Raw genomic sequence first — 10,844 nt, forward strand, 5'->3', positions numbered from 1 at the left:
AAAAAAAACAAAAAATAAAATGACTATTAACTGTACCTTAGTTTTTTGTTTTTGATTTTTAGTTTTTGCAAATTTGTGTTTGGTTTTTAATTTTTAAAAAACAAAAATCATACATGTTTGGTTAATTATTTTCTATTTTCTAATTTTTAGGAAAATAAAAAATAAATAATATGTTCCGTAATTTTTTTTTGTTCTTTGCTTTCTAAAAATAAAAGTCAAAAATATGTTTGATAATTTTGTTTTTCTTTTTTTTAAAAAAAAAAATCAAAATAAGTTTAGATGACTTTCTTAGTTTTTTTTAATAAAAATGAAATCAATTCTTTACAATATTTTCCCAGTATACATAATTATAAAATTCCACGTTTATTTTAATTTTTTAAAATTTCATAATGATAAAAAAATTCTTAAAAATTTAGTTGAAAAACTCAAGAACCAACAGGTCATATTATTCTGAACCCTTTAATTTTCCCAAAAAAGTAAAAATCAACATTACAATATGATATTGTGGATTGGGCTATAATAGGCCTAGTGTGAGGGGAAGCTGCATGGGCTCTTTGAGGCCCAATTTAGGTCCGGCCCATAAACGTAATAATACGTTAATTAACAAAATACAAATAAAGAGGCAGCTCAGAGTTTTAGTCGACAGACTTTTTAATTTGGAGCCAAAAAGAAGAAAAAAGGCTGCGATTTGGCTGATTGGCCGTCGCCATTTTGATTTCAACGATCAACTACCTTCATTCTCATGCTTACCCGCCATCTGAATTTCAAATCCTTTCATGTCAAATCCAATCAACGATTCCCAAGCTTCAAATTTTTCCGCTCTTTTCAACATGACTACAACCTGTTTGATCAAAGTCCTCCTCCAAATGCAGCCTCTACCAACCGCGTTTTGCTCAATTACTTGCACAGAGACGGAGCATTTCAATCCCTTCGTTTTTTCAAGAAGCAAATTCGGTGGAGTCTTGATGGGAGTACCGATGAGTTCACTTTGGCCCTTGCTCTGAAGGCCTGTTGTGGGCTTCCTAAACTAGGTAGACAAATTCATGGATTTGTTATTTCTTCTGGGTTTGTTTCCCACATTACAGTCTCTAACTCTTTAATGAATATGTACTGTAAATCTGGACAGCTTGAGAAGGCTTTTAGTGTCTTCGAGAATTTACATGACCCAGATATTGTTTCGTGGAATACTATTCTTTCCGGGTTCCAGAAGAGTGAGAACGCTTTGAGTTTTGCTGTTAGAATGAATTTAAATGGTGTTAAGTTTGATCCTGTGACTTATACTACCGCACTTGCCTTCTGCTTAGATGGAGAGGATTTTCTTTTTGGTTGGCAACTGCATACTCTTGCTCTGAAATGTGGATTGAAAGGTGATGTGTTTGTTGGAAATGCTTTGATCACGATGTACTCGAGATGGGAACATCTTGTGGATGCTAGACAAGTGTTCGATGAAATGCAGAGCCGGGATCGGGTGTCCTGGAGTGCGATGGTTACTGGTTATGCACAAGAGGGAGATCATGGGTTAGAAGCAATTTTGCTGTTCATTCAAATGGTGAGAGAAGGAGTGAAGTTTGACAATGTAGCAATTACTGGAGCACTTTCTGTCTGTGGTCATGAAAGAAACTTGGAGCTTGGAAAACAGATCCATTGTTTGACTGTGAAAACAGGATATGAAACTCATACTTCTGTCGGTAATGTTCTGATCTCAACGTACTCCAAGTGTGAGATCATTGAAGATGCAAAGGCAGTCTTCGAGTTAATCAATGACCGAAATGTGATCTCGTGGACGACTATGATCTCGTTGTATGAAGAAGGTGCAGTTTCTTTGTTCAATAAGATGAGATTAGATGGAGTGTATCCAAATGACGTTACGTTTATTGGATTACTTCATGCCATTACAATAAGGAATATGGTGGAACAGGGACTAATGGTCCATGGATTATGTATCAAAGCTGACTTTGTATCAGAGTTAGGTATCGGCAATAGTCTAATAACCATGTATGCTAAATTCGAGTCGATGCAAGATGCCTCAAGAGTGTTTATGGAACTTCCATATAGAGAGATAATATCATGGAATGCTTTAATTTCTGGGTATGCTCAAAATACGTTATGTCAAGAAGCTTTAGAGACATTTCTTTGTGCAATAATGGAATCTAAACCAAACGAATACACCTTTGGAAGTGTTCTGAATGCAATCAGTGCTGGTGAAGGTATATCTATAAAGCATGGCCAACGATGTCATTCTCATTTGATCAAAGTTGGATTAAACTTCGACCCTATAATTTCAGGTGCCCTCCTAGACATGTATGCAAAGCGTGGGAGCATTCAAGAGTCCCAAAGAGTTTTCAATGAAACATCCAAAAGAAGTCAATTCGCTTGGACGGCGCTGATCTCTGGCTATGCACAACACGGAGACTACGATTCAGTGATGAAGCTATTTGAAGAGATGGAGAAGGAAAAGATAAAGCCTGATGCAGTTATCTTCTTATCTGTCCTAGTGGCATGTAGCAGGAACAGGATGGTCGACATGGGTCGTAGATTTTTTGATATGATGATCAAAGATCATATGATTGAGCCAGCAGGAGAGCACTACTCTTGTATGGTTGATTTGTTGGGCCGTGCAGGGCGATTGGAAGAGGCGGAGGAAATGCTAGCGCGCATACCGGGAGAGCCGGGGATATCTGCATTACAAAGCTTGCTTGGAGCATGTCGGATACACGGGAATGTGGAGATGGCAGAGAGAATGGCCAATGCTTTGATGAAGAAGAAGCCATTGGAATCAGGATCATATGTGTTGATGTCAAATCTGTATGCTCAGAAGGGAGATTGGGAAAAAGTTGCTGAAATGAGGAAGGGAATGAGAGAAAGAGGAGTGAAGAAAGAGATTGGATTCAGTTGGGTAGATGTTGGTAACTTTGGTGCTTCTAATTTATACTTACATGGCTTTTCATCAGGGGATGTTTCTCATCCACAATCAGAGGAGATATGTAGAATGGCAGAATATATGGGAGCAGAAATGAAGTTTCAAAAAGATAGAGAGAGAGAGAGGCAGACCCATGTGATTGATCAATTAATTGTATCAGATTTAGTTTTACTTGATGGATGATAAAATAAAGGAATTTTATTTATGTCATATTTTTTTTCAATGGTGTTTCTGTTTTATACTCTTTAAACCATTCAACAATCAGAGTCGGGAAATCACTGTGCAGAAAAATGAAAACTGAGGAAATCATTTTATCAGGGAGTTATTTTCTTTTTTATTTTTGGTTTTTGAAAATTAAGTCTATTTTCACTCTTGTTTAGTTTTTGTTTGTTTCTTAAGTTGAAGAGTTAGAATCTTAGCTAATTTCAAAAATAAAAATAAAATTTAAAACTACTCTTTTTACTTTTTAAAAATTGGTTTGATTTTTTAAAATATTGGTAAAAATTAATTAGTAAAACTAGAAATTTAGAAGTAGGAGTATTTAATATTTAATTTTTAAAAACTAAAAATTAAAAACCAAACGAGGCCTTGATGTTCCCTTTGTAGTTTTTTAAAATTAAGCTTAGAAACACTTACTTCTATCTCTAAATTTCTTGTTTTTTTATTTATTTTTTACCAATGTTTTCAAAAGTTGAACAAGTTTTGAAAACTAAAAAATTATTTTTATTTCTAAAATTTAGCTAAGAATTCAGAAGTAAACCATCGAAAGAAAATGTGTGAAAATATGTTTTTAAAAATCGAGAACCAAACATCAAATAGTTTACTAAACTAGGGCTTGGGTTTTTAGTTGATTAAGAGATAATCTAGTTCAAAAACACATTGAATTTTTTCCCAAACAGACATGAAAGAAGGCTGAAAAGAGAGAAGAAAAGAGTTAAGACTCCGTTTGGGATTGTTGTAACTTTTAAAATAATTATTGGTAGTTATGTATTTAATAATTATTGGTAGTTACATGTTTAGAAGAATCAACTCCGAAATGAAATAAAATAGTGTTTGATAAATTTTAATTTAAATTAAAAAAAATAACTATGGTGTTTGATAAATTAATACTAAATTTATGTAATTTAGTTATGAATCAAACTATAATTATTATTTCAATTATTTTTATCTAAATAATTAACTTATAATTTATTTTAAAATGTCTATGATTTAAATTCCAACTAATTTTATTTAATCTAAATAATCGGAGCCTTGGATAGAAATGGAAAAGGAAGTTGTTGGATGAAGAGGAAGAAGTTTAAAAAAGAAAAGAAAAGAAAAGAAACAACGTGAGCGGCAGGATTCGAGCCTGCGCGGGCAGAGCCCACATGATTTCTAGTCATGCCCGATAACCACTCCGGCACGCCCACTTTCTGTATCAGAATATGTAAATATTTTAAATAATATAAAAAACATCTCCAATACAGTTTTTTCAAATTAAATAAAAGCTATTGAGTTCTACAACTTCCGGTCGATATATCGACTGACACTTCACATGATTGAAAAGGGATTAGTTTCATCCCAATGCTATCTTCTCACGTGGTTATTGGATCAGACAGGAGGAATTTGTACGGTTGACCTTTTATAGAGTATATTTATGATTGATAACCTGTCCTTACAAATTTGATGATATATAATTTTTTTTCTTATGTCATAACTCACTATCGCATTAGGGATGGTCATATGGATTGTAGCCCTAACACGATGACTAGATAGGGATGGTCATTGTGATAGGACTACATGGTCACCTCTAACACGATACGTTATAAAATGTTCGTTGTGTTTTCTTATTTTTCTCACAGTTTATTAGATTTTTCTGAAAAAATATAAAGATTGTGATAGGGATGACCTATCCTAACACGATATGTTGAAAAAAATATGATAGTACATTATGATATAAGCAAAAAGTTATATATCATGAGTTTGTAAGGGCGGATCATCAATCATAAACACCATCCTGAGAGGGTCATCCATACAAAAACCTCATAGATAGTCACGGTACCATCCGAATTCTCCAAGGAAAAAGATGATTCTTAATCAAAGCTTTGTTTGGAGTTACTATAGCTTTCAAAATAATTGCTAATTCAATGAGAATCTACTTTCACAATGTAAACCCTCAAACTCTTCCATTCAAGAAGTGTTGAAACTTAAGAAAAAAAAATTCCTAAGTGTCGAGAAAGTACTGCGTGCAATAATGAAGGAAAAGTTGGGAGCATAGTAGGTTGAAGCTAAAATTTTGAGTAAGTATGTAAACTATGCTATGAACTCACAACATAGTAAAGAATGAAGAAATTTGACTAAGTGTTGAACCATGCTGCAAACTTTGAGAAATTCCAAGGCATGAGTTGGCCTAAGTAAGTGAAGAATTGGCTAAGTGTTGGTAGAGGAATTCAACTCATAGCATAGTTAAAGTCATAGTATAGTTAAGTAGGAGAAGTTATAGCAGAATTAAACTCGTAGCATAGTTAAGAAAGTTCAACTCGTAGCATAAACTCGTAGCATAGTTAAGGAAGTTCAACTTATGGCATAAACGCGTAGCATAGTTATGTTGGGCTTTTTGCCCTAAAACTCGTAGATAGTAAATATTATTAATTGACTGTCATCAATAAAGAGTTATAGATATTAATTCAATAAATATTATTGTTTGTGTTGTTTTTTTATTTTTGTCTTAATAACCCTAAATCCAATAAACTAACATCAGAGGCTACCTTATTAGTCTTGAACTGTATGTAGAGACATACAGGAATCAATGTTCAAGTTACAGCCTGAATGGTCTATACTGTAAGGATAAGGCTGGGTATCTTATCTTGATAACATTATGGATACGATCCACTTTGTATTTGATACAAACGCAATGATCCAACGTGTTCATGTAGTTGACATGCAAGTGGGTGTATCCTATGTAATAAGTTTACATAAGACTAGACCATGAAATAGTAGCCATTAGATGTGACACCGTTAACTAGTTTGGTTTCTATTTTAATAGGATGACCTAGGGAACTTAGTCTTAATCCTGAATATATTATAAACTTCTGTTCACAAAGGATTGTCCTTTGATTTGTATGAGTGAGAGTGGCTAGTTTACCGACCCAATATGCCTACCATTTTGGGGACAAGACCGAGTGAGGAGCTAGGAATATAATAATACAAGATGGAATTCACTCATTCCCGCCTTAAGTAGATGAGTGTTCCCTTAAGTGGTGTCTCCAGGACTTGAACAAAGGGTTCTACCCTCTCATTAGCCCGAGAGGAGTTTCTATTTATTAGTTGGACCATAAACATATTGTTCATTAGAGGAGTAGGTACTTAAGGAGTTAGAGGTAACCCAAGGATAAAACGGTATTTTTTTACCCAGTTGGAGTTATGAACACTTATGAAAGACTAATTTGATGTTATTGGTCTATATCCATGGACATGGAAATATATCAATAGTGAGGATAGTACAGTTGTGGGTCTTTAGTGGAGTGTACCCACAGTTACGAATATTGATTAACTTGGCTAATGAGTTTAGCCAATTAATCTCACATCATTGGAACTTCTGATCTACAGGTCCACCAGATCCTCTTGTTAACTCACTATAGGATATTTAAAAGGGATTCTTTGAATTGTTCAAATTAATTTGAGAAAACCATATATTAATGTGACTAATTTATAATTGATTATGGATATGATCTATAATTCAAATAAAAATGGAAAATAATTTTTGAATAAGATTCAATTAATTAATTCAAGTGAATTATATTCACAAAAAATTAATTAATAGAGAAGTATTGCATATAAACATACGATGTTTATGATAATTAAATATATATACATTAAATTAGATTTAATGTATAAATAGTTATTTAAGTAATGTGCAAATTAATTTTATTTAATTGTGTTAAATTAATTAAATAAGTGTTATTTAATTAATTAATTATGGAAAAGGGAAATAGGAAAAAAATTAGGAAAAGGGTTTGGTCCTTCTATATATAAAGACCTCCCTATGGCCCTTTTGAGGGAGACAGACACTGACAATACACAACACACAAATGTTATTGTGCAAAATTTTCCCTAAGCCACAAAGAGAATCCTCTTTACTCTCCAAAACCTTTTTCTCCTCTCCCTCTCCAATAATTGGATACCACCTATCCCTTTATTGGAATCTTAGAGAATAATAAGGTTACTCTCATGGTAGTGTCCGAGATCGTTCAAGAAATCATTCGTTGGAGAGCCATTCGTTGGAACTTCGAGAGGATTGTTCATGAAGCTTGGAAATCTACAAAAGGTAAGAATGGTTCTAATCTTTTCCCAAAGGATGATAATTTACATGTTTATATTCTATTTTTGTATGTTGAATTTGTTTATGTAAAAATCAAATTACGGGATACAAGGCGTTCTCACAAAACACTTCCGTTGTTAGATTCCCTTCAAGTTAAGGAAGTTCAACTCATAGGATAGTTGAGAAAAACACAGGAGGCACCTTGCAGACGCATGGAGGGTGACTTGGATGCATAACAGTAACCTTAGTTGGACAACTTGAATGCATGCTAAGGGAAAAAGTTAGCTTGGATACATAGAAGACATTTTAGAAGCTATGCTATGAGAATGGGGAACTATGCTATGAGAATAAGAAACGATGCTATGAGTATGTAGAGCTATGCTATGATAATAAGGAACCATGCTATGAGCATGAGGAGCTATGCTATAAGAAACAGGAAACATGCTATGAGCATGAAGAGCTATGCTATGAGAATAAGAAACCATGCTACGAGCATGAGGAGCTATGCTATGAGAATAAAGAACCATGCCATGAGCATGAGGAGCTATGCTATAGGAATACGGAACCATACTATAAACATGAGGAGCCATTCTATGAGCATAAGAAATCATATTGTGAACATGGAGAGCTATGCTATGAGCATAAGGAGCTATGCTCTGAGCATAAGCAACCATGCTATGAGAATATGAATACTTACGATATAATCAAAGGAGGAAACCATGATATGAGAATGAAGCTAGATCCAAAAATTGAGAATTGGGGAAGGTTGAAGACATGAGAGGGAACCATGCGTTCAACTTGACTCAAAGAGAAGGATCTATGGGTTAACTTGGATTACTTGGGAAACAAGGTTGAATTGACAACGAGGTGAGATGCGTGGCTCAACCAAAGGAAGTCTTGGCTAATCTAAGTAGCTGATGGAAGGCTGAGGAGCAAAGAAGCATGCAAAATGTGGGAGGGCCACTTCAAAAGGAGATATGCGTTAGACATTACTAGGAGAAGACACATCAAGTCTACATGCAAGTAGGTGGTGGTAAGAAGCGTGTATTGGCTCAACATGAAGAAGATACTTAGATTTTGAGCAAGGTGGAGGTGTCATGCGTTGAAGGTAGGAGATGATGATGAGGATGATTTGCTAAAACCTATAAATACCCCGAGGGAATCTCATTTCACCTCACAACTCAAAGTTCTCTAAAAAAATAATAATAAAGGGAGTGTTGAAGGAAGATTTGGGGTTTGAATAGTGGCCTATGTGTTAAGTTGAGGTTGTCTATGCCTTTAGCTAAGGTTGTCTATGCATTGAGCTCGGGCTGTCTATGAGTTGAGCTAGTGTACCATGCTTTGAGTTGCAGCTGTAAACCAAGGAACTTGGAAAACCCTTGTATGTGTGTGTATATTCCACTCACTGGGCTTCCTAGTTTATGTTTTCAAAATGTTTTATTATAACCACACACACCCCCTCCCCCCTGTGCTGGTAGCAGGGAGAGTCGATCCAAGAACAAACTTGGAAAGTGCAATGGAGCAAAGGTTTACATAAAACCAAGGACTGGCAGCAGAGGTCAAATTAAGGGTTTGTTGAAACTTGAAAAAAAAAATCCATAAAAGATTAAACTGGAAAGAGTAAGTCGACTTAGAAGATAGTGGAAACATGAATTCCTTGGAATTAAATGATTGTTATAATTTTAAGATAATTATTACTGTAGGAAACACGGGTGATAGTCTGAACCAAGAACAAGTAATGTTAGCTTTATTATGATGTCCAGAGAAAACAGGAAGACTCGATGGAGCGACTGTCTCTACATAGATCCTGAATTGAAAGATCAAGTTAGACGTGTTATTTTGCTACCAGAATGTCTTGAATGTGGAGAAAAACATATGGGTCCTTGTCTAGTAACATCAAAAACTTGTTATGAATGTGATCAAGGAAGCCACCTTCATAGAAATTGTGTTCATTATCAACAAAAAGGTAAAGGTAAATAAAAACAGATAATTAGAACCAATCCACTACAAAAGGATACGTTTTTAGGTAGCAGACATAACATATTCCAGATTGAGGAAAAGTCTGGAATTAATCTGAAGAAGACTTATATAACGGAAGGATTTAGTTGTATAATGAATGATGTTAAGTTCATAACTGTTGATACTCCCTATAAAATAAATACCGAAGACAATATGGAAAGTTCATACGAGGAAAGTACTAAACTCTATAGAAAATTTTGCTTCTTTTGTCTACAACAAGGACATCCCTTAAAAGAATGTCTGTGGAAATGGATGAAGAACTTGAAATAATGGTGAAAGGAAAAGAAAAGGTTGAGAAATGACAAGAAATGTAAACCTATAAAAAAATTAATAAATAAGTAAGATGTAAATTACTTAAGAACTTGTCTTGTAAAGAAATAATAAGTGTTGTAACAAGTAGTTTGTTGAAATAATGAAATTCCTAGTACTTGATCTGTATCTTGATCCTTCATAGAAACCATGTTAAGAAGTTAAAGACGAAGAAACCAATCTAGTACTTATAGATCAGGTGAAGGAAGTGAGAATGAAGCAAGTTAATCTCAAGAGCAAATTATGTCAGAAGAGCAATAACTGGATAGATTTATGCAGCATCTAATCGAGAGTTTAGGCACAATACAGATAGACTCTGGGAAGAAATTTGAGATAGAACGAATCAAATTGTTAGGAGCAAGTACTTTTGAGGTAACCACATGTCATACCCCGTCCTAGATACCCTACTTGAACCTAAGACAATATGTGACGACAGCAGACTCCAAACATATAATGGAGCCTATAGTCAACTACATGGTTAGAACATAATATATCATGTGGGCCCTACCTTGAACTTTAGAACATGTCTTTATTATAATTTATACAACACGTTAAACTACTAAAAAGTATAAACAACACCTCAGACCCCAGTTATCTACAATTCTTCTACTTTTAATATGAACATGAATACAAAAGAGACATGTCGTACTATATGAGACAAGTGGCAGATGTCACGTAATCAGTTGGAAGTTCAAAAAGTGTTACCTGATAGGAAAAATATAGGAAGAAAGGTTGAGCTAACAAGCCTAGTGAGTAGTGGTTTTATTAAAAACATATTATAATAAAAGTATAAAATCCTTGAAACTGTGATTGGAAACCCCAAATATTAAGAGATAGAATACGTGTAATTTAATAACAACATGGTTTCTGTAAATCAACTGTAGAGAAATAAACATGAGTAGTTTCTGTTGAAAACGTAATCAGAATAACAAAACTTGTCACTAAAATTAGTACCCAAACATGGTCATACTAGATACAGAAGAACTTGATATATATAGCAGAGGAACATGGTCATACTATACACCGAGCAAGCTTAAGATGCATAGCAGAGCAAACGTGATCATATTATTTACCGAGAAAAACATGGTCATACTTGCATGCAGAGTAGCCCCAAAAGGCATAGCACCCCGATACATGGCCCAAAACCTATATCTGTACTGAAGTGGGTCCTAAAGACCTCATGTATATCATGACTACACTACGGAAATACATTCACGTAAGTGCAGTGGGTAATTACCATGGGTACAACTTTAATGAACTAAAATTCAAATCTTAAAACATGCTTGCCACTTTTAA

The 10,844-nt window shown here is 34.4% G+C and overlaps 1 protein-coding gene and 1 non-coding gene across 3 annotated transcripts; one reads left to right on the top strand and one right to left on the bottom strand.

The window, feature by feature from the left end:
- Window positions 1-605: 605 nt before the first annotated feature.
- Window positions 606-3,110, top strand: LOC120070911 (pentatricopeptide repeat-containing protein At4g32430, mitochondrial). Of its 2 annotated transcripts, XM_039022809.1 has the most exons (2): window positions 606-2,207; window positions 2,286-3,110. In XM_039022809.1, exons 1-2 carry the CDS (start codon window positions 743-745, stop codon window positions 3,101-3,103), a joined length of 2,283 nt encoding a protein of 760 aa, XP_038878737.1. In that variant the 5' UTR covers window positions 606-742; the 3' UTR covers window positions 3,104-3,110. The 2 variants fall into 2 exon arrangements, with proteins under 2 accessions (XP_038878737.1, XP_038878735.1); XM_039022807.1 differs by having other exon boundaries at window positions 608-3,110.
- A 1,137-nt stretch (window positions 3,111-4,247) lies between these two features.
- On the bottom strand, window positions 4,248-4,329 carry TRNAS-AGA. The gene has a single exon. It is a non-coding gene; the product is annotated as a tRNA-Ser (tRNA).
- Between the last annotated feature and the right edge of the window lie 6,515 nt (window positions 4,330-10,844).

This window comes from Benincasa hispida, chromosome 2, assembly GCF_009727055.1.
Source record: "Benincasa hispida cultivar B227 chromosome 2, ASM972705v1, whole genome shotgun sequence".
NCBI lineage: Eukaryota > Viridiplantae > Streptophyta > Magnoliopsida > Cucurbitales > Cucurbitaceae > Benincasa > Benincasa hispida.